A 23044-nucleotide genomic window follows, 5' to 3' on the forward strand; every position below is an offset into this window, starting at 1 on the left:
TACTCGGAGACAGAGGCCACCATCTAGTGAGAAAATCAATTCTGCTGTTGACCATCTTGAAAGAGAAGGAAACAGTCCCTCGGGAATCCTCGGACCCACCGCTGCCAGCAGAAAGGGGGACGTTCCTCTCGTGATAACCACAGTGGGGCTGATTCAACGACCAGAAAAACTCTTGCGAGAGAAGAACATGGTGACCAGGCTCTGTAATAATTTTCCTGGAATGATCCTTCCGGAAAGGCAGTCTGCACAATTAGTGCTATTTCATATTAATCACACAAAATCAGGCAAACCCGAGGCTGGTGGAGAACACAGGAAACAGGATAAAATAGACCCAGGATAAAATGTCGATTTTTTCACTTAATAAAATAATTCAATGTCCCAGCCAGGGATGTCTGGGTGGGCTTGGTAACATTATCCAGCTGTTTCACAGTGGGGACATTACCCCAGGTTGCTCCAAGCCCCGTCCAGCCTGGCCTTGAACCCTTCCCGAGATGGGGCACATCCATGATCCAAGAGGATCGTGGCCTTCCCAGCACCACAGAAGGCCACAAGCATCGTCCTTCCCCCAGCCCTGTGGCAGCAGCCTGTGGGATGATCCCGTGCTCTCCGGCTGTTCTGGCACAGCTGTGGCCGTGTTCTGGTCACTGATGGGGCCACTGGTGGTCACTGGTGAGGCTGCCCAGCAGTGGCTCCCCATGGAGTGTCCAGGCAGGTTGGTGTCACCGGGGGACAGCACAAAGCCGTGCCCCAGCTACAGGGCACCCTGAGGAAGAGGATTCCTTCCTCCAGCCATGCAGGAGGCTGAGAATTCCAGCAGCCTCCAACCTCAGCAATACTGAGAGTGGCTCTGCCCACAGGAGCAGCGGGCACGGGGGGCTGTCACTGCCCTGGTGCTGCCGTGTCACAGAGAGGAGCCTGTGGCACCTCACAAGCCACGAGGGTGATCAGGGAATGGGGCAGAGCTGGGCTGCTCCAGGGTGAATCTGCATCTCTTCTGCTTTGGTGGCACTGGGAGTGTCCAGGTGCCATCCCAGGGTGGGACAGGGAGGCTGAGCGTGGTGACACGAGGACGCTGGGCAGTGGCACTGCAGCCATCCCTGATTTCTGTGTGTCTGTCCCGCCCCAGGTACGAGGAGGAACCTCCGCAACGACCTGCTGGTAGCAGCTGATTCCATCACCAACACCATGTCCTCGCTGGTGAAGGAGCTCCACTCAGGTAAGAGCTGGTTCAGGGCACAGGAGGAGAACTGGCAGCCACAGGTTGGAGATTTGTCCTTACATTTATTTTTTATTAAAACTAAAGTGCAATGTGAGGTTATATGTCCACATTCTCAGTGAAAAATCATTTTTATAGCCCACATCACTGGCCTGGGTAGTGCTGGGGGGTGATCTTGGATTCCATTTTCCATGATTCCATGGTTGCAGCATTGGGAGCTCACACCACCTCCTGCAGAGGCTTCCCGTTGGTTTTATCCGTGGTGGGGAGGGCGTTACCCTGCAGATACAGCCCCGGCTGGTGATCCACAGAGCCAACCCCATCCCCACCCTCCTGCTCCCACTGATCCCAGTGGAGCATCTCCTGGGAGAGGGGCTCCTCCCAGCCCCAGTCTGGAAGCCAGAGCTCCTTAATGACACAGTCACAAGCCAGAGCAGGTTTTTGGGGTGAGTGTCCCCAAATTCCTGCTTAGTCCTGCCATGCCTGGGCAGCAGGTGAGACCCTCTGCCATGACTCTGCATTAGATGATGCAATCACATGTCTATAACTGTACAGGAGGCCAATTTCATCTCTTGCTGGTAAACAGTGATGTGGAAAACAGATAATTACTCCCTCTGTGCCTCTTCCCTGTGCCAGGGGAGCTGAACAGCCGGGGGGCCGGAGCAGGTCCTGCGTCACCCAGGGAAGTGTCCTGTGGCCCTTGAGCCTTGGCAGCAACAGGGCTGTGACCATTCCGTGCCCCAGCAGCCTGTTTGCAGGAAGGATTTCTCCATGGAAAGGGTGCTCAGGCCTTGGAGGGGGCTGTCCAGGGTGGAGTTCCCATCCCTGGAGGTGTCCAAGGAAGGCCTGGATGTGGCACTCAGTGCTCTGGGCTGGGGACAAGGAGGGGACCAGTCACAGGTAGGACTCGATGCTCTTTTGCAATGTGAAGGATCCTGTGATTCTGTTTCTGGGCTGCCTTTGCTGCTGAGGAAGAAGGGAACTGTCCCATGTCTGTGCTGACCCTCCCAGTCCCTGTTCCGGACCCACAGCTGTGGCACAAAATCCCCCATAAACTTCTCTCCCTCTGTGACAGGGTCCGCGGGGCTGTGCCGTAGTGGAGCCTCGCAGGGATGAGCTGGGTGGGTGTTTTACTGCCCAGCAGTAAATCCCCCACTCCCAGCCCCGTGTCCTGGCGGCAGAGGCAGCTGGGAGTTAATAAAGTTGTCCATGGATGACACGGCACTGGCAGGGCTGTGGCTGGGCCATCAGCTCCCCCATAAATCACCTCAGCTCTGCCCCCGAGGCTCAAACACGGAGAGCAAACCTCTGCCCAGCGTCTGCACTCATTCATTTTTGCTTTCCAGAGCAGAGCAAGTGTTGTGGAATCACAGAATTGTGGAATTACCTGAGTCAGGCCTACAAGGATCACCCAGTCCCACCCCTGGCCCTGCACAGACACCCCAACAACCCCACCCTGGGCATCCCTGGCAGTGCTGTCCCAACGCTCCTGGAGCTCTGGCAGCCTCGGGGCCGGGACCATTCCCTGGGGAGCCTGGGCAGTGCCCAGCACCCTCTGGGGGAAGAACCTTTCCCTGATCTCCATTCCAAACCCCCCTGACACAGCTCCGGCCATCCCCAGGGTCCCATCCCTGGCCACCAGCCATGTCAGGGATCTGCAAAGCCGTGTGGATCAGCAGGCAGTGAGAATGAAATGAAAATGGAGTTGCTGACAGGCTCCTGCTCGAGGAGATGCAGAGACCAAGGAAGGCTCCCCTGGAAGTGTCTGAAATGGTGTCGTTTGTGTAAATTAGGAAAGGCATGAGTTATCCTCAGCTGATGGGAGCCAGCGGGATTTCACACATCGTGTCCCAAGAGGAGCTGTGGGAACAGACACCTCCTCCCGCCCCGGCTCCCGCTGCAGCCGCGGGAGGGGCGTGGGACGGCCTGGGACTCACCGGGGCTGCACCTCCCACCCTGCCCTGCCTCTGCACCGGCCTGGAGAGCAGATTCCCTGGGAAGGGAGATGGGAGCGGCGTCACCCCGTCCTCACAGGGCTTCCCGGGATGCTCCCATGGCCCCATCCACCTTCTCTGCGGTGATGTCAGGCAGGAGATCAGGGAAAGGTTCTTCCCCCAGAGGGTGCTGGGCACTGCCCAGGCTCCCCAGGGAATGGTCCCGGCCCCGAGGCTGCCAGAGCTCCAGGAGCGTTGGGACAGCGCTGCCAGGGATGCCCAGGGTGGGGTTGTTGGAGTGTCTGGCAGGGCCAGGGATGGGACTGGGTGATCCCTGTGGGTCCTTCCAGCTCAGGGTATTCTGTGATTCTGTGAGAGAGTCGTGGAGTCACAGAATTACAGAATCACAAAATCACTGAAGTTGAAAAAGATCTCCAAGACCACTGAGCCCAACCATCCCCCAGCACTGCCAAGGCCACCACTGACCCATGTCCCCAGGTGCCCCATCCACACAATACTCTCATGCTCCCAGTGCTGCTGAGGGAGCACTGACCCCATTTTCACCCCATCTGAGCTCAAAAGGATGTGCTTAAGGAGGGTGCTGGTCTGCAGGGGACCGAGGCAACACTGCCTGTTCCAGACCCAACGCTGAGCTCCAGGTCACAATTCTGGTTATTCCAAAGGTGTCTGGTGTTGTCCCTGCTCTCCCCAGATCTCACTTTAGGACCCACTGGAGCCGCTGCCGACAGGGCAGGGGCTGTGTGACCCCCATGTGTCACCGTCCTGCTCTCAGAGCCACAAAGGACGTGTCTGTGAGGTCCCCTCTGGTCAGATCCATCCCAAACACCTCCAGCTCTCCAGCCTTGCCTTTCGCTGGGTGGCTTCTCCCTGTCTTTGCTCTCACACCACACGCAGGAGGCAGGAGTGACACCACCCTCAGGATCACCATCAATGGTTTGCACAGGTCTCAGTGAAGGGTTGAAATGAGATAAGAGCCACCACCTGCAGAGGAATGTGACCTTCTGCTCCCACTCTGCTGTGTAAATACCCTGCCATAAACCCACCCGGCCTATCCGGGCTTAAACAGAGCAATCCCACAGCTCTCCCCAGCAAACAGGTGAAATTCACCAAGAATTCCTTCATGGGAAGGGTGGTCAGCCATTGGAAGGGGCTGCCCAGGGAGGTGATGGAACCCCCATCCCTGGAGGGGTTTAAAAGCCACGTGGATGTGGCACTTGGGGACGTGGATCAGTGGTGGCCTTGGAAGTACTGGGGAACAACTGGACTCGATGGTCTCTGAGGGATTTTCCAACCCAAACAATTCCATGACTGCCTCTTCTCTCACCCACCTGTCTCATGTCTGCTTTTTCTCTTTTGTTTCTTTCTGAAGCAGAGGAAGAAGATGAAGAAGAAACAGAGAAGCTGCAGAATGGGAAGGACCGAGGTGAGGGGACAAACCAGTCTGAGAGCTCTGCAGCATTTTCTGACTCACTCCTCTGTGGGTTCACTGGCTCCCTTTGGAGCCCCACCAGGGCCTCTGGGTGCAGGTGGATGGCTCTGGATCCGGTGGATATCTCTGGATCAGGTGGATATCTCTGGGTGCAGGTGGATGGCTCTGGGTGCAGGTGGATGTCTCTGGATCAGGTGGATATCTCTGGGTGCAGGTGGATATCTCTGGGTGCAGGTGGATGGCTCTGGGTGCAGGTGGATGTCTCTGGATCAGGTGGATATCTCTGGGTGCAGGTGGATATCTCTGGGTGCAGGTGGATGGCTCTGGGTGCAGGTGGATATCTCTGGACCAGGTGGATGGCTCTGGGTGCAGGTGGATGTCTGGATCTGGTGGATGTCTCTAGGTGCAGGTGGATGTCTCTGGATCTGGTGGATGGCTCTAGGTGCAGGTGGATGTCTCTGGATCCAGTGGACATCTCTGGATCAGGTGGATGGCTCTGGGTGCAGGTGGATGTCTCTGGGTGCAGGTGGATGTCTCTGGATCAGGTGGATGGCCCTGATCAGGTGGATATCTCTGGATGCAGGTGGATATCTCTGGGTGCAGGTGGATGTCTCTGGATCTGGTGGATGTCTCTGGATCAGGTGGATGGCCCTGATCAGGTGGATATCTCTGGGTGCAGGTGGCTCTGGTGGAGCAGCCCCCTCTCTGGTGCTGTGGCTGTGTCACCTCCCAGCCCCAGATGTCCCCAGCATCTGCCATGGGCTGATGTCACAGCCACAGTCCTGTCCTGTGCTCTGCTTCCAAGGATGTTTTTCTTCCAGCAAAGGTCACACATGGAAATGTGTGAGAGGAGGAGGAGCTGCTCTGGCTGCTGCGGGAAATCCAGCTCAGAGGGATGGATCAGACGAAACCCAGAGTGGGGCAGTCACCAGGGAAGTCCCTAAGTGGTGGGACTGTCACCTGCTCAGCCCCTGCCCAGTGTGACCTTGGCTGGACAAGTGTCCCTGTGCTGATGGGGATCCCACACAGGCAGCACCCTCAGTGTCACAAGAGGTCCCTTTCATCCCTGTGCCCCTGGTCTCCTCCCAGGCTTTCTCTGTGTGCTGATGAATCCATGGCACATGCCACTGGAGTTATCCCAGAGCTGGAAGGGATCCTCATGGCCTCAGGATTTTCAGGGCAGTGTGAGGGAGGGGATTTCAGGATCTGCTCCTCACCTCACGTTCCAGGAGCCACCAGGAAGCTCCTCCTGGACCCTCCCAGGGGCAGGACCTCACTCAGGACTCTCTTGGCTTCTGCTTTCGATGTTTCAAACCCAAACACGAGGAACAGCCTTGGCAGGGTGTGAATCAGCCCCGGCATTTGTCTCGCTTGAGCCAAGCCCAACTCCAGCATCAACAAACCGAGACTTTGAGCCTGGTTTTGTTACACACACATTTCCTGCTGGCTCAGCTGCTGCAGCGGAGCTCACGCTTCTCCCAAAAGAGCTCATTTTCCTGAGTTTTCCCATCCACTGAGTTCTGCAGAGCATCCAGGTGTTTGCAAATGCTCTGTTCCTTTGCCCACCAGTATTTGAACTTGGTGGGAAGAAGCGCGGGAAGTTTGATTTTGGCTAAAACAGGGGTTCTCAGAGCAGAATCGCCCTGGCTCCAAGTTACAGGACCCTCTTTGCCCAGAACATTCCTCATCGCTGGAATATTTTAGATGCTTACCAGATGACCCGTATGGCTTTTTCCAAATATGCATTGTGTCTTGCATGGGAAATAGGGAAAGGGGGACTCTGAGACGCTGGAGTATGATGTCTGGGAGCAGAGATGGAACACAAACTCTCCCCGTTACTCATCGCAGCAGCACGAAGCTGGGAAGGGACGGCCCAGATGTGTCCAAGAGCAGAACTAGGTCCAAAAGCCTCCGTGTGGAATGTAAATATTGTCCCTGCCAGGGAAAAAGCGGTCTCTTGCAGTCCCAGAGCCGGTGAGGTAAACGTCTGGCAGGGAGATCGAGGAATGATCAGTATGGAAGTGCAGCCCTGTGGCGTGGGCTGGGGGGAGCTGCTCCAGCCCTGTGTGAGGGGGCTCTGGGGCATGGCAACATCAGGGGTGGGCGACACCAAAGCCCAGGTTATGGACAGGGATCTGTGGCCAGGATGCTCTGGTGTGGGGGGCCTGACCCCGTGTCCATCGGGAGCAGTCGTGGCCCAGCAGCACGCTCCCATCTGGAAGCAGCAAGAAGGAAAAGCAGCTCAGTTGTTCCTCAGCTCCTGCACCCACACACACAAGGGAGAGGCTGGACCTCACAGGGACTCCACTGCCATGGGTTCAGAGAACCATCCTGGAATGGTGTGGATGGGAAGGGACCTTAAAGCCCATCCAGTGCCACCCCTGCCATGGGCAGGGACACCTCCCACTGTCCCAGGCTGCTCCCAGCCCCAATGTCCAGCCTGGCCTTGGGCACTGCCAGGGATCCAGGGGCAGCCCCAGCTGCTCTGGGCACCCTGTGCCAGGGCCTGCCCACCCTCCCAGGGAACAATTCCTCCCCAATATCCATTCCAAATCGACCTTCTTTTGGCTTAAAGCCACTTCTAGGGATGACATCGTCCTTGGGCTTCCTCACAAGTTTCTCCATGTAGTTATTTCCTATTTCCCTGTGTCCCAATTAATCAACCCCAGCACTGCCCTCCCTGCTGGAGAGGCTGACCTTCAATGGAGCAGGGGTGGCTTTGGGAGGATGAAATCATCCGGGAGGATTCCCAGTCAGCTGCATCCGTTGTGGTTGGGATCACAGGGCAGCATCTCCAGAGGTGTCCCCGAGGTTTCCAGGCTCTGGAGAGCACAGCTGGGAGCTGGCAGAGCCTCCTCCATGCGGTGCTGCTGGATGACACCCCCTGGCAGTTCAGCCTCGGTGGAACCCGGCGCTGTGCATCCACGTGTTCACCTCTGCCAGGGGTTATTCCATCTGGGACCAGCTCTGCCATGGCTGCCCTGCAATCCCTGTTTGCGAGGTCCAGCTGCCTCTGAGGCCCCACGTTCCTCTTGGTGGCCAGGAGGTGAACCCAGGACAATGTCACCTGAGACTCTCCGTGTCCTTGTCCCTTTCTGTATTGACCACTTGGATTTTATAGCCCGGAAACCACTGGAAGACGGACTAAAGACCTCAGTCCTGCCCAGACTGATGGAAATGCAGAGTTTTCTGATCCATGACATTTCCTGGACAAAAATATCCAGTTTGGAATGGGAGTCCAGCACTGGCACAGGGTGCCCAGAGCAGCTGGGGCTGCCCCTGGATCCCTGGCAGTGCCCAAGGCCAGGCTGGACATTGGGGCTGGGAGCAGCCTGGGACAGTGGGAGGTGTCCCTGCCATGGCAGGGGTGGCACTGGATGGGCTTTGAGGTCCCTTCCCACCCAAACCATTCCATGATTCCATGGAATGCACCTGCCCATCCTAGCTAAAACTGAGGTCCTGCATCCCCCTGTTCCCAGAGGACCATCCCTGGCAGGTTTGCAGTGACACCAAGCTGGGAGCAGTGGCCGTGCCCCTGGGACCTCACCGGGCTGGAGAAGTGCCCTGCCAGAACCTCCTGGAGCTCATCAAGGGAAGTGCCCTGGCCTGGGAACAAGCCCAGGTACCAGGACACGCTGGAGGCCACCCCCACACAGCCTGGCAGGGACAGCCTGGGACTGGGGACACCGAGGTGACCCCGCAGCAGTGCCATGTCCTCGTGCAGCGAGGGTCAGGGGTTCCTGGGCTGGCACAGCATTCCTGGCGAGGAGGGGATGGTCCTGCCCCTCGGCCTGGCACCGGGGAGGCCACCCTGGAGCGCTGGGTCCAGCTGAGCTCCCCAGGACACGAGGGACAGGGAAGGACCATGGCAGTGACGAAGGTGACACTTGGAAAGGCTGAGAGCACTGGGAGCAAAGCAGTGTGTGTGAACAGCTCCTGGGAGAGACTCAAGGAAACTGAGGCAGAACGTCCTCCGTGGTGCCCGGGGAGAAGACAAGTGACAAGGGACGCATGCCGGAATAAAGGAAATCCTCTTTGGACATAAAAAAATACTTTTTTACCCCAATGCTGGTCCAGCACAGGGTGACCCAAGAGGCTGTGGGATGTCCACCCTTGGAGACCCTCAGACCCCACGGGCCTGAGCAGCCTGTGGAGCTGGCCCTGCCCTGAGAGCTTGGTCTGGGCGATCCCACCCTGGCCATGCTGGGATTTCCAGGCTTTGGGGATCAGGCACTTCCCCACCTGCCTGGACTTTCCGAGGACTGCTGTGAATGTCCAGGTGTGCAGTCCTGGGGGATTTCCGTGGGAGCAGTAGGAGATGGGGGCAGATCCTTCATTCTGTTGCAAACACTCCATGTGCTAACCTGCGCTTCCCTGTGTTGCAGGTTAGGAGAGGGCCACAGGCTGGACAGCGACTCAGGTAAGGATGGACAGATGTCCCATCTCCAGCAGCTCCTGGGGCTCCTGTCACCTCCTGCTCTTGTCCTGTTTCTGGTCCCCACCTGCCCATCCCTCCGCAGTGCTCAGGATGTTTTCCACAGAATTATAGAATGGGTTGGGTGGGAAAGGACCTTAAAGCTCCTCTCATTCCACCCCTGCCATGGGCAGGGACACCTCCCACTGTCCCAGGCTGCTCCCAGCCCCAATGTCCAGCCTGGCCTTGGGCACTGCCAGGGATCCAGGGGCAGCCCCAGCTGCTCTGGGCACCCTGTGCCAGGGCCTGCCCACCCTCCCAGGGAACAATTCCTTCCCAATATCCCATCCAGCCCTGCCCTCTGGCAGTGGGAAGCCATTCCCTGTGTCCTGTCCCTCCAGCCCTTGTCCCCAGTCCCTCTCCAGCTCTCCTGGAGCCCCTTTAGGCCCTGGGAGGGCCTCTGAGCTCTCCCCAGAGTGGGAAAACACCGTCACCTTCAGCGAGAGCAGCCTTATCTCCCATTTTATTGTCGCTTCTGTAACCAGAGGCCTCAGCCAGGAAATAGGAGCCTGTGGTGCTGGACACTGTCCAGACAGACCAGAAATACAGCGTCTGCCCCCCAAAAAGCCAGGGCTTTGAGTTAAAACAAGGCACAACAGATGGACAGACAAACAGGTGGAGCTGAGAGCGGGAGGGCAGGAGCTGGAGCCTGGCAGTGTCTCCAGGGAGATCCTTATCTCCCCCACCTGAAAAGCTGGGAGGAGGAGCCGGTCGGGTTTCCACACTCTCTGGATGTTTGCCATAATGCCCATCACTGCCCATTCCCAGCGGCAAGGAGGGTTCTCCTGGCAGAAAAACCTGCCATGGATGCACCCAGACCAGCCCAGAAAGGGATGAGGACAGGAGGGACCTTGCTCTGGGACCTGTTCCCTCTCACTGAGGTTGGGTGATTGTAGGGACCAGGCAGGAGAAAGTCTTTAATCTTTAGCTGGGCCCCGGCCCATGGTGGTCATGGGCCAGCAGAATCAGTGGTGGTGGATCCAAGCCACAATTCTGTGGGATGACCCCAGCACCAGTTCCCACCGAGTGTCCTCTGCAGGCCACTGGCAAGGGAGAGAAAAGGGGATTTGCCCTTCCCACCTCCCAGCCACTTCAGCAGCGGAGGGAGAGAACCCCAGAGGGGCTCCAGAGTCTTTCTGACAGTTTTTACATTAGAAATTCAAGTCCTGCCTCGTCTGGGAAACAATCTGGTAACTCAAGAAGGAGTGAAATTACAGCGTTGGAGAGGGAGCCAGCACAGGCAGCCGGTCGTGCCACAGCGCGTGGCTTTTCCTCACATCCCTGAAACCCTCATGGCTTTGGACAAAGGGATGTGTGGGTGACATCCCTGTCATCTCTCAGTGCTCATCTGCACAGGAGGAGCCCCAATTCCCCCCCCTGGAGCCCAGTGGGGCCTCCAACACCACCAAGGAGCAGCTGCTGAGCACTGAATTAGAGACCACTGAGAAAATGAGAGAGGAACCAGTCAGGCTCCTCGATCCTACAGAAAGAATGGGAATAGACAAAAGAAAAACAAAAATAATCCTTTAAACTGTGGTGGCTCTTCTCTGTGGGGAGAATTTCTCCATGGAAAGGGTGGCCAGGCCTTGGCAGGGGCTGCCCAGGGAGGTTTGGAGTGCCCATCCCTGGAGGTGTCCAAGGAAGGGCTGGAGGTGGCACTCAGAGCTCTGGGCAAGGTGGGGATTGGACCTGATGACCTTGGAGATCTTTCCTAACCTCTGTGATTCTGAGATTGCTCAAGTTCCTCCCAGTCCCATGTGTGGTGCCAGGACCAGGTGGGTGCTCCTGATCCTTCTGGTGGTGGTGGTGGTGTCCAGCCAAGCCAAGCCAGTGGCTCTGGCCACCCTTTGGCTCCAGCTGCCCACCAGTGATGGGGGGAGCTGGCCAGCAGCAACAGGGGCTTTCACATAGCAGATCCTCCTGGCTGTTTTGGGCAAAATCCCCAGCCCTGACCCCATCTTGGCTTGCAGAGTCAGCTGGGTCCTTGCACGGCCTGGGGACCTGCCATGGCCTCAGGAGTTGGTGTTTCCCAGCTGCCTGGGGTCCGAGGGGAGGCTCTGGGGTCAGCGGGACACTCTGGTGGGTGCCAGACCTTGGGTCCGGTCTGAGCTTGCCAGGGGTGGCCCAGGGCTGCACAGCCCCAGCCAGAAGGCTCAGGGGTCATGGAATCATGGAGTCACTGAGGCTGGAAAAGCCCTCAGAGCCCATCGAGCCCAATCATCTGCCAAGGCCACCACTGACCCCTGTCCCCCAGTGCCACATCCACACAGCTCTTAAATTCCTCCAGGGATGGGGAATCCACCTCTGCCCTGGGCAGCTGTGTCAGCCCTTTCCAGGAAGGGATTGTTTCCAAAATCCACCCTGAGCCTGCCCTGGCCCAGCCTGAGGCCGTTCCCTCTCCTCCTGTCCCTGTTCCCTGGGAGCAGAGCCCGACCCCCCCGGCTGCCCCCTCCTGTCAGGGACTTGTGCAGAGCCACAAGGGCCCCCCAGCCCTTGCCCGGTCCCAGCGCTCGTGGCTCCGGGGCTGGGCGGGGGCTCTGCGGGTCCTGATGGAGTTCTGATGGGATCCTGATGGGGATCCTGATGGGGATCCTGATGGGGATTCTGATGGGGATTCTGATGGGGATCCTGATGGAGTTCTGATGGGATCCTGATGGGGGTCCTGATGGGGATCCTGATGGGGATTCTGATGGGGGTCCTGATGGGGGTTCTGATGGAGTTCTGATGGGGGTTCCGATGGGGATCCTGATGAGGGTTCTGATGGGGATTCTGATGGGGTCCTGATGGGAATTCTGATGGGGATTCTGATGGGGTTCTGATGGGGATTCTGATGGGAGTTCTGATGGGAGTTCTGATGGGGTCCTGATGGGGGTTCTGATGGGGTTCTGATGGGGATTCTGATGGGGTTCCTGATGGGGGTCCTAAGGGGGGTTCTGATGGGGTTCCTGATGGGGGTTCTGATGGGGTCCTAATGGGGGTTCTGATGGGGTCCTGATGGGGGTTCCGATGCCACAGGCTCCGAGGTTGCGCTTGCGATCGAGGGACGTCTCCCCCCTTCGGAAGAGGCAGTTCCAGCCCATCCATCACCATCGTGCAACTGTGACTGATCTCCACCACCTGCTGCCGACACAGCTCTCCCGAAACCACCTGGGGAGCTCTCCCGAGACACCCGGAGGACTCTCCGCAGGCACTGCCCCTTAGGCCATTGCATGTACCCTCGGTGTGTTTCCTAACGGTGACCAGACCATTCCCACCGGCTCAGCGAGTCATGGGAGGCTTAAAAAACAAAAAAAAACCTGAAAGGAAACTGCTGGTGGCTGTTCCCGCTCCGTGTGCTGCTCCATTCTAGTCCCCTCCCGAACAGTGCCACTGTCATGCCCCACTCTGGTCATTCCTCCTGGCTTCTGTCCCTCCCTGTGCATGGAACAAGGGGTGCAGGCCCTCCCAGGGTCCCTCCTGCACGGCACGAAGGGGATTCAGCCTTTAAAAACCCACCCGGAGTCAGGTGTGAGGGCATGTCCTCCGGGGTGGGCGGGGGGGTGCAGGTGACGGGGGCCCGTGATGGGCCACCAACCTCTGCCATTCCCGGCCCTGCTCTTAAAACGTTCCCATCCCAAACAGGGAATTGAGGGAGGAGCATGGCCAGGCTGAGAGGAGCATCAGCATCGGGAGTTGGGCTCAGTTTTGCTGGAAATGGGGGAAATAAGGGAGCGGGGGGTGGCAGCTCCCCCCAACCCACTCTGGGCTCCATCGCCGCTCCCAAAACGTGGCCACCGGTCCCAGCCATGGGCGATGCCAGCACTTCTGCCCCGTGGTGCTCAGGAATGTTACTTTTAGAGGAAGGAGCCGAGGGCCCTGATGCATCTATAAACGTTTAAGGAGGGTGATGGGTGAAGGGAGCGAGGAACCCTGCGAGCACCCCCGGCCCTGCCCCCTCCCCACACCCCCGGGAACCGGGAACGCGCTCACCGGGTCCCTCCGGCCGCGGGACAGGGACAATAAACACCCTGGTGGCCACAGGTTTGGCTCGGTGTAAATGTTGGGAACGAGCTGCCAAGGAGGGAAGGGGAGTGATGAGAACCTGGAGCAAAGCAGCAGCTTCGGTCAGCCAGGGGGGACAGGGAGGGGGACAGGGAAGGAATGGGGATGGGAACGAGGACAGGGATGGGGAGAGGGATGGAGATGGGGATGAACATGGGAATGGGCATGAGGATGGGGAGAGGGATGCAGACAGAAATGGGGATGGAGATGGGGACAGGGACAGAGATAGGGACAACTTCATGTGGGTTTTCAGCTGAATTTGCTCCGTTCAGCCCTGCAGCGTCCTTGGCTGCATTGTGGGTCCAAGCAGGGAAAATGGGGCTGTGGTGGTGGCGGCCATCGGGAGCTGGGGGTGTCACAGCTGCACAGGGGTTGGGGTCTTTCCCCCCAGGCAGAGCTGAGAGGGGCCAGGGTCTCCTGGCAGGAGGCTGGGGGTGCCCAGCCAAGCCCTGCGGGGCCAGTGCCAGAGCCGGTGGCACTGCCGGGGCCGGGACGGTGGCAGCCAGCAGAGCTGGGGCACCTGGGCTTTGTGCCCAGGAAAACCTCGCAGGATCCATTGCTTGCAGGGGATGGGAAAGATCCTGCAGGACCTCCCCAGGCTCTCCTGACGCCGAGGAGAGCGGGATTAGGGGTGCCCAGGGAAGGCTGTTGTGACAGGTCACCCAAAGGTGTCACTTAGGGAGTCAGTGCTGGTCCCCAGACCCTGCCAGTGGAGTCCAGCTGCTGGTGCCAGTGTCCCTGAGGCAGGGCAGCATGGGCTCAGCTGGGGCCTGGGATACAAACTGAGCCCAGGAAGCACCAGGACAAGCCTTCACATGGCTCCGAGCTGTGCTGGGGCCGTCAAAGGGGTCCTTGCACCAGGCAGGATGCCCGGAGTCATCCCACACCCCAGTTAACCCCGAGCACCTCCACCAGTGCCGTGCTGGGATGTTGTGTCAGGGAAAAGCACCCAGCACCCAACCTCCCTACACTGAACTCCGAACCTGAACTTTCCTGTGCCTTCGGGACAATCACCTTAATCCCGGAGGAAGGTCCCAGCCCAGGTCCTGCTCCGGCACGTGTGGGGTCCCAGGGCTGTGGGCACCGGGCTGGGGTCTGGCTGCTCCCCATCTGCTTCCCCCTCTCCTTGCCCAGACCCCCAGACCTGTTCCGGAGGCTGCCAGGGAAATCTGCTCTGTGGCTGTAATTCCCTCACCAGCACTGACCAAACTGCCCTGGGAACACCGGGAATGGCACCTCTCCCTCACCCAGACCGTCCTGGTTTTCCAGGGAGACCGCTCTGCTCCCAGGGGACAGCCAGTCCCAGTCCCCCGCAGGGCCCCGGTGCCTCACGCTGATTAAACTGTAATTAACCCCCTTTTTAATTGCCCCCTGGGCTGACCACAGGCTGCTGCAGAGCCATGGGGCTCACACCAGCTGCACCCTCCGGGTCGGGATTGCCATTTGCAATTCCCTGGGGTAAAACTAACCCCGAGGGAAATGCACCTCAAAGCATTTTCCCATGGGCAGAGCCCGGGGTTAGTGCCAGGAGAGGGGCATCCCAATTGCCACTGGCAGGGAACAGGTGGGAGCCACGCGGGGTTGCCACAGCGGCTGCTCTGTGGGTGACACGCACAAGGACAGCGTGGCCTTGGCCACTCCTGGCTCCCCGAGCCCTGGCAGTGCCCACGCAGCCGGAGTGTCCCGGGGGCCACGCCAAGCTCCGGTGCCATTCCCTATTCCTGCAGGCACAGGGGAGCGCGGGAGCAAGCTGGATTGTCCCCGGGAGCGGGATTGTCCCCGGGAGCGGCTGGCGAAGCCGCGCCGGAGCCGATGCCGTAAGCACGGGGAACGTTTCCAGCAGCAGCCTGTGAGCGGGGAGCCATGTTCTGTCATCCGCCAAATATTTAATAAATCCATCTCCTCCCTGCGGGGTGTCTTGTCCCTTCGCCATGTGGAAAAGGCAGGGATTTCATGAAAAAAGGGAAGAAGGGTTTTCCTAGGCAGCGGCTGCTCGGAGGCGGGAGCAGCTGCGGGCGCTGTGCCGTGGGGCCGCGGCAGAGCCGGAGATCCCCGCATTGGTCATGGCCGCAGGTCACCGGCGGCGGACAGAGCTGCCAGTGTTCGGCCTCGGCACGGCGCCGGCCAGGCACAGCTGCCCCCGCCGCCAGATGTGCCCCCGCCGCACACGCCGCACATCTGGCACGGGAGAACAGGCTCGGAGGCAACAGGGTGGTGACACCCACAGTAGAACCCCCAGTGCCTGCCAGAGACTCCCTGGGCTCCGTGTGACCGCCGCTGCCCCGGACACGGAGCCGCTGCCGGCGGGAGCCTCGGGCCCCATCCGCCCCCGCACTGGGCTGGCAGATGGGTCACAGCCGGCACCGGCTCCCCGGGGGACGCACAGCGCCCGCTGCCAGGCCCAGCAGCGATGCCGGACACCCGGACCCTCCCACCACCGCTGCCGAGGGACCCCCGCTCCCAAAATCCCGGCAGAAACCTTATCCCTGGGAACCCGCGGGCTGCCGGGCACAGGTGCGTCCTCTCCACTCCCCAGCCCCAGTTTGGCACAGCAGTGCCCCTTTCCCGGTGGTCATTTGTTTTTTGGATTAGGTATCCTGGTGGGAAAGATCCAGACCCTTCCCAGAGCCGGGGGCTCCCGGGCCTGGAGCAGCTCTGAGCTCCTCAACCCGGCATGAGGTGAGAGCGGGGTGAGGAAACGCAGGCAGCCCAGGGACGCCGTGTGCCCACGGACTGAGCCTTGGCGTGTGCCCGGCTCTGCCGCCGTGGCACCGGCACCCGCGGGACACCATCCCACCACCGGGCTCTGCCCACCGGTGCCCACCACTGCCCTGTCCCCTCCCTGTCCCCAGCACCCACAGGTCCCTGCCCCACGCACCCCGTCCCACCCGCCAGGCTCCGTCTGGGGACACGAAACACCCGCGGCGGCTGCTGGGGCCTTGGGGCGCCCCGAGCTGCCCCTCCCACGGTAAGGGTCCCCCCCCCGCCCTGTCCCCTCCCACGGGGACGTGGGGGCTGTGCAGGCTCAGCCAGGCCCAATGGCACCGATGTCCCCGTCCCTGCCCCGCTGCTCATCGCACAGGCAGTAACCCTTTCACACCTCATTAGAGCCGTAATTAATCCCGATCATTCCCAGCTGCGGGGGAGGGGCAGCTCCCGCTCAGAGTGGGGGGCCGCAGGTGGGCTCAGCCCCACGAAGACCCCAGGAACGCCATGGAGACCTCAGGGTCTCAGTGCACCCCAAGGAGACCACATGGACCCCAAGCACCTCACGGAGACCCCAGGATCTCCGTGCACCCCAAGGAGTCCTCAGGGATCCCCTGTATCCCAGGAATCCCATTGGTCTGGGGAGAAGGTCGGCCCCCGCCGGCCCCGTGTCCACGGGGCTCCAACACCCGCAGCCAGTCCCGGGGCAGCCCCGGCGTGGGGGCACAGCTGGGGGCACCCGGTGTCCCCCCGCACGGCTCAGCGCCAGATCCCGGGGCTGCTCCCTGGGCCCCCCCGGCCGCTGCGGCTCCTTCCGTCCCCGGATCAATCCCTTTACTCCGCTCCAGGCCGCTGACCCCCCTGCCCTTCATCCCAGCCCTCCTCCTCCTGCCCCACCGAGTGGGGCCATCGGTGGCAAACACGACGCCGCAGGTGCCGGGAGCCCCGAGCCTGTCCCGGCTCAGTGGGGGCCGTGGCCGCTCCCGGGCCCCGCCGTGCCACGCGCAGCTCCCTGTGGCACAGCCGCGTCCCCAGGGACGAGCCACCGCCACGCGCAGCTCCGTGTGGCACAGCCGCGTCCCCAGGGACGAGCCACCGCCACGCGCTCCGGTGCCACCAGCACACCCACAGCCCCGCGGCTGCTGCGTGCCAGGGGTGGCACAAGCCCCGGTGGCACTCGGGGACGCGGCACCAGGGACACGGCCCCACTGAGCCCCTTCCAGCCCCCTCCTCCCGCAGGCACGGCGGGGGGGCCCGGGGCACGCGGGGTCACCGCGGTCCCCGTGGCCGGGGGATGCCGGGACCGTCGGCCATTTCTGCTTGTGCAGGAATTCGGCGGTGATTGCATAACGAGGAGCCCTCGGAGCTGGAAAGGAGGTCAGGCGGGAGCGGGGGGAGCGGGGACAGGCCGCATCTGCTCACCCTCCCGGGCTGAGGCGGCAGGAGGGAGCCGCACGCCGGGAGTGGCACCAGGACACGGCACGGCGACCTTGCCCAGCAGCGGCAGTGCCGGGAGCACGGGGGTCCCTCGGGCCACGGTGCCACCACATCTGCGTCTACTGGGATCCCTCTGGCTATGGGAGCATCACACCTGTGTGCCTTGGGTCACTTGAGCCGTGGTGGCACCATGCCTGGGTCCCTTGGGGTCCCTCACATCATGGTGACATCACACCCATGTCCCTCTGAGGTCCTTCAGGCCGTGGTGCCATCACACCTGCATCCCTTGGTGTCACCATCCTTTGGCCAGCACCGCTGCCGCCCTCATTGCCTCATGTCACCCCTCGGCTCACCAGCAGCGGTGGCAGCGTGCCACGTCCTCATGCCCCGCGTCCCCAGGGCCTGGCAGAGGTGCCTGGGGAGAGTCACCCCCACCCTGGCACACCAATGCCACCCCGGCACACGGCGACGCTGCCCAGCAGGTGACACCGGCTCCCCCCGCGCCGAGCAGCCCCGGCTGCTCCCCGGGCTGTCTGGGCTGCCCGTGTCACTGGCACCGGCTTAATTTGGTGCCCGCCCTCCAGGCAAGTTTAATTAATCCGATCCCCACCCGGAGGGACCTGCCTGGGCTTTGGCAGCTGTCACCGTGTCACCGGGTCGTGGTGCCGCTGCTCTCTCGGTGACGAGGCTGAGCTGCCGGAGGATGCTCAGCATGGGGGGACCCCAGGGACCCCCAACTCTGCCGCGGTGTGGGGTGGGCGGCTGGAGCCTGGGGAGCACCAGTTCCAGGGGGAACACCCTGGCAGTGCACGAGGGACAGATGGTTCCTGGTGCTGCCCCGTCCACGGGACAGGAGGTTTAGGGCAGTTGGAAGAGCCCCGAGGGAGCTGCTGCCCTCCTCCAGCCACCCCGAGCTCCCTGTCAGGGATTATCCTGGGGGATAATTTCACCTGTTTCCAAAAGGAGCTGCCAGGGCAGGAGCAGCTGCGGAGGAGCCAGCGGGGTGGGAGGACAGGCAGGTGGGCCCAGAAGGGAGGGAGGGTGGCCCCAACACTCCCAGCAAGGCAATGGCAACTGAGCCCCATGGACACGGGCAGGGGACCCAGCTGGGGACACATCCTGCCTGGGACATGGGGACAGGGCTGAAAAAGCTGAACACTGGAGGCTGATCTGCTCAGAGGCCATGGAGGTTTCTCAGGGGCACAGCCCCAGCCATTGGGCTCCTCAGCCTTGCAGGGCTCTTTGGAGCATGGAAGGGATGGAATGCCAGCTCCCATGGAGCAGGATGACTGTGCAGGAGCATGGAGACAGCAAGACCTGGTGTGGAGGATGGATGACCCATGGCCATCCTTCTCCTCCTCCGTCCAGCCCAGCCCAGCCCAGCCCAGCATGGGGCTGTTCCCCAGCATGGGATCTGGGGGGTAAATCCCAATCCCAGCCCATCACAACCCTGCCCATGGGATTTGGGGGCTCAATCCCAATCCCAGCCCAGCGGGACCCTGCCTGTATGATTTGGGGGATCAATCCCAGTCTTCTGCTCTGGTCCAGGGGCACCTGTCCCTTTCCAGCCAGGATCCCCAGCACCCACAGGACTGAGCAAGGCCTATCCCACCAGGGAACACACCATCAATTAGCATTGTTAATTAATGCGTTATTTTGCAGTGCCCCCCTGTGCACTAGGAGCCTTCTAGCACTGAGGGTGAGGGGAGCCCTGCCCATGGGGCTCCTCCCGGGGCTGCATCCCGGCACAGCCAGGCAGGAATGGGGCTGCCAAAGCACAGCCAGGTGGTGCTGGGCCCTTCCATGCCGGTGCCAGGGTCTGTAGCACAGCCCTGGAACCCCAGGCAGTGTCCAGGTGGTGCTGGATGCTCCAAGGGTCCCCCAAAGTCACCCCATCCTCAGCACCTGCCCGTGCTGGCTGTGGCCCGGATCAAGCCCAGGCTTTTGTGGACTGAAAGCAACACCTGTGCCAGGTGTTGGGAGTGGCACTGTGAGCTTCCCGCGGCTCTTCCGGAGTCTCCAGCACTCAAATCCAGCCCCGAGCCAGAGCCCAGACCCCATCAGACCCATCAGAGGGAGCTACAAATCCCCTTCCCCAAAGACCCCCCAGATCCTAAGGCCTCGGATCCACTGCTGTGGATCTCTGTCCGGTGAAATTCCCCGGTGTCCGTGCCCAGCTCTGAGCTTCCCAAGGAGCCGCCAGGCCAGCACCTTGCAGGGAGGGGATCGAGGACACTCTGGTCCCCCCTCAGCCTGGCACCCCCCTACCCGGGGAGGGTCCAGGGGCCGCATGCAGCCCCAGCGTGGGGTAACCAGCGGGCAGAACTGCCAGAAATGTCCTGTCAGCACCCAGGGGCCGTGCTGGGACCAGGGGGACGCGGCTGGCACGAGTGTGGGGAGAAGGGATGGGGCAAGAAGGGATGGTTTGGCTTGGTATGGCATGGCATGGCTTGGCACTGCACAGCTTGGCAAGGCTTGGCACGGCTTGGCACGACACTGAAAAGCCCTTAACTGCACTTGGTTTGGCTTGGTCTGGTACTGTCTGGCTTGGCACAGTACAGCTTGGCTTGGCTTGGCTTGGCATTGCACAGCCCTGGACTCTGCTTGGCTTGGCTTGGCTCAGACCAGCCTGGCCTGGTTTGGCGTGGCACAGCTTGGCACAGCACGGCGTGGCTTAGCTTGACACTGTACAGGCCTTGACTCTGTGTGGCTTGACCCTGCCTCGCTTGGCTTGGCCTGGCATGACTTGGCCTGGCATGGAATGGCTTGGCTTGGTCTTAGCATGGCAGAGCTTGGCAGGGCTTGGCATGGCATGGCATGGCATGGCTTGGCCTGGCATGGCACTGCACAGCCATTGACTGCACTTGGCTTGATCTGGCATGGTCCAGCTTGGCACAGCACGACTTGGCTTGGCACTGCACAGCCTTTTACTATGCCTGGCTTGGCCTGGCGTGGCCTGGCCTGGCACAGCTCGGCTTGGCACAGCTCGGCTTGGCACAGCTTGGCTTGACATGGCACTGCCCTCGACTACACTTGGCTTGGTCCAGCCTGGGTTGGCACAGCACCCCTCGTCTCGGCCTGGCTTGGCACAGCACAGCCTGCTTTGGCACGGCTTGGCACAACAAGGCTCGGTGTGGCACGGCAAGGGTTGGGATGGCACACTGTGCCCCGCGGTGCAGGAGCTCAGCTCCGTGCCGTGCCGTGCCGTGCCGTGCCGTGCCGTGCCGTGCCGTGCCGGCGGTGCCGTGCCGTGCCGTGCCGGCGGTGCCGGTGCGCGCGGCCGGCGGGCTCTAGGACCGCGCGGCGGGCTCGGTGCTGCAGTGGAGGCGGCGGCGCTGCGGGAGGAGGCCTGGCCGGGCAGCGCAGCGGCGGCGGCGGCTCGGCGGGGCTCGGCACGGCTCGGCACGGCTCGGCGGGGCTCTGCGCCGGGCCCGCACCGGCCCAGGTAACCGGGACAGCGCGACACCGGGACCGCCGGGACACCGGGACCGGCACCCCCGGCCTGGCTCGGGCGCGCTCGACTCCGCTCGGGCACACTCGGGTCCGCTCGGCTCCGTTCGGTTCAGTTCGGCTGATGCATGCGGCGGGGTTCGGCTCCGTTCGGTTCGGTTCAGCTCCGTCCGGTTCGGTTCGGTTGGTGCCTTCGGAAGGGCTCGGGCCCGTCCGGAGGGGGTTCGGGTTCCTCCGCACGGGTTCGGGTCCCTGCGGTTGAGGTTCGGGTCCCTACGGCCGGGGTTCGGGTCCCTCCGGCGGACTTCGGCTCCCTCCGGCAGGGTTCGGCGGAGCTCGGCCCGGGCCGACGCGGCCCCGGTGTCTCCGCCGTCCCGGGCCCGCGGCAGGAAAACACGGCAGGGCCGGGCCCGCCGGGCCCCCCCGGCCCCGCGCCGCCCCCGCCCGACCCGGCCCCGCTCGGCCCGGCCGTGCGGGCGGGGGTGGCTGCGCGGCCCGGCCGGCCCGGCCCCCGCGGCGCCGCCGTGTCCTTGAGCGCGGCGCGGGCGGCTGAAGGGCAGCGGGGCCCGGTGGCACCGCCGGGTGTCCCCCCCGGTCCCCTCCCGGCCCGCGGTGTCACCGCCGTGTGCCCCCCGGGGGAGACGCGGGGCCGCGGCCGCCCCTGCCCTGCCCGCGGCGCGGCCGCCCGGGGGAGCGGCCGGGTCGGCCCTGCCCAAACTTCGGGGGTTTTGCACCAAAAATGCCCCCCGGGGGAGGCGCGGGAGGGGGCGGCCGGGCAGGGGCCTGGCGGGGCGCGGGGGGCTGCCCGTCCTGCCCGTCCTGCCCGCTGCTTCCCGCTCCTGCATCCCCCAGCTGGGCCACGGCTCGTTTCCCCCTTCTCCCTCGCTTCTCCCCGTCCCCACTCACTTCCCGCTTCCTTCTCTCTTACCCCTACCTGTGCATTTCCCCCTTTCTTCCCCCTTCCCCTCCCCTCTCGCTTCCCCCTTCCCACGCAATTTCCCACTTCCTGATCACTTCCCCCTTCCTGCTCATCTTCCCCTTCCTTCTTCCTTCCCTTTCCCCCTCACTTCCCCCTTCCTGTTCTCTTCCCCCTTCCCGCTCACTTCCCACTACTCTTTCACTCCTCTGTCCCTCTTTCTTGTCTCACTCTTCCTTCCACCCTCCCCATCACTTCCCTTTCCTTTTTGCTTCCCCTTCCTTCTCACTTCTCCCCCTTTCCACTCACTTCCTCCTTCCCATTTGCTTCCCCCTCCTTCCACTCATTTCCCCCTTCCCACTTGCTTCCCACTTCCGATTCACTTCCCACTACTGTCTCCCTTCCCCCTCGGTTCCCCTTTCCCCTCCCTCCTCCTTCCCCCTCGCTCCCCTTTCCCTCCCACTGCTATTTCCTCCCCCCGCTTTCCGGGGTGTTTCGCCTGCGCAAACCTGTGGGCAAATGAGATTTTCCTCCTCGAGGGCTCAGTTCCTCTTTCTGTGTTTCTGCCCTTTGTGTGACGTCGCCGGTGTCACCGCGGGACCAGCCAAGTTCCGCGCTCGCTGCCACACCGGGCACCCACATCCCGCCCGGCCGCGGGGACACCGCTGGGAGCCCCGGAGCCGGCTGCGTGCGGGACCCGGCCCTGCTGCTCCGGCAGCTCCCGCGCCGGCTCTGGCCCCTCGTGCTGAGTCAGCTCCAAACTTCCCAGTGGAGCAGCTTCTGTGGCACGCCGCTCCCTCGAGGGACAGCGGGATGCCGGTGCCTGCTGGTGAGGCCGCAGGCCCGGTGTGTCCCAGTGTCCCCTGATGACCCTGGCTGGCCATGGCCCTGAAATCCAGTGGCAGCTGCTGCTCTGCCCCCAGAGCCCCGTGCCGTGTCACACCGTGCCGTGGTGGCGACTTGGGAGACCCTCAGGCAGTGGTTTTCATGCAGGGAATTTTATTCGGCGCATCCCCGCCCGATGGCTCCCCAAGGGCCGTGCCCCGGCAAGGCGCGGTGCCCCGAGGGAAGCGCGTGGGCTTGGCAGGTGCCGCGGCGTGTGCCGAGGACACGCGTGCGCCAGGTGCACTCGTGCCGTGGCGGCTCCGCGGGAGGAGCCGGCGGCGCTGGGTGTGGGGTTTGGTGGGACGGCTCCGGGTCCCGCTCGCCTCGAGGCCGCGGGTCGGTTTGGGCTCCCGGCGCTGGAGGAGCCTGCGGGCGGACTGCGCTCACCTGGCACCCAGGCCCGGCCGCCATCCCGCTTCCCCGCCGCGGGGCTCGGCACGTGCCGGCAGTGTTGGGCCCGTTCCCGCGGTTAACCGCCATTCCCAGTTCACAGCCCATCCCCAATCCTGGGTTGGATCGCTCCAGCTCAGCTCCT

At 62.2% G+C, this 23044-nt stretch overlaps 3 protein-coding genes across 12 annotated transcripts in view; 2 read left to right on the plus strand and 1 right to left on the minus strand.

Moving 5' to 3' along the window:
- The window catches only part of DTNB (dystrobrevin beta), a 130540-nt gene extending 117482 nt beyond the window's left edge, over positions 1 to 13058 (plus strand). For 6 of the 7 annotated variants that reach the window (XM_069011925.1, XM_069011928.1, XM_069011931.1 and 3 more), the window contains 4 exons: positions 1127 to 1216; positions 4541 to 4594; positions 8986 to 9020; positions 12090 to 13058. In XM_069011925.1, the coding sequence (XP_068868026.1) occupies positions 1127 to 1216; positions 4541 to 4594; positions 8986 to 8990 (149 nt within the window). In that variant the 3' untranslated portion in view covers positions 8991 to 9020; positions 12090 to 13058. The remainder of the gene's footprint in view (positions 1 to 1126; positions 1217 to 4540; positions 4595 to 8985; positions 9021 to 12089) is intronic. The other variant, XM_069011927.1, reaches the window with a different exon arrangement.
- A 7490-nt stretch (positions 13059 to 20548) lies between these two features.
- LOC138107079 (dapper homolog 3-like) lies at positions 20549 to 21553 on the minus strand. The gene has a single exon (XM_069008411.1). The coding sequence runs from the start codon at positions 21551 to 21553 to the stop codon at positions 20549 to 20551; it is 1005 nt and encodes a 334-aa protein (XP_068864512.1).
- The window catches only part of DNMT3A (DNA methyltransferase 3 alpha), a 36724-nt gene continuing 34301 nt past the window's right edge, over positions 20622 to 23044 (plus strand). For all 4 annotated transcript variants that reach the window (XM_069011938.1, XM_069011941.1, XM_069011939.1 and 1 more), the window contains exon 1: positions 20622 to 20703. The gene's annotated coding sequence lies outside the window, so the exon portion shown is untranslated. The remainder of the gene's footprint in view (positions 20704 to 23044) is intronic.

Source organism: Aphelocoma coerulescens, chromosome 3 (genome assembly GCF_041296385.1).
Source record: "Aphelocoma coerulescens isolate FSJ_1873_10779 chromosome 3, UR_Acoe_1.0, whole genome shotgun sequence".
NCBI lineage: Eukaryota > Metazoa > Chordata > Aves > Passeriformes > Corvidae > Aphelocoma > Aphelocoma coerulescens.

Coding starts and splice junctions, on each gene's coding strand:
- LOC138107079 (XM_069008411.1), bottom strand. CDS start 21,553: ATGCAGGAGCGGGAAGCAGCGGGCAGGACGGGCAGGACGGGCAGCCCC.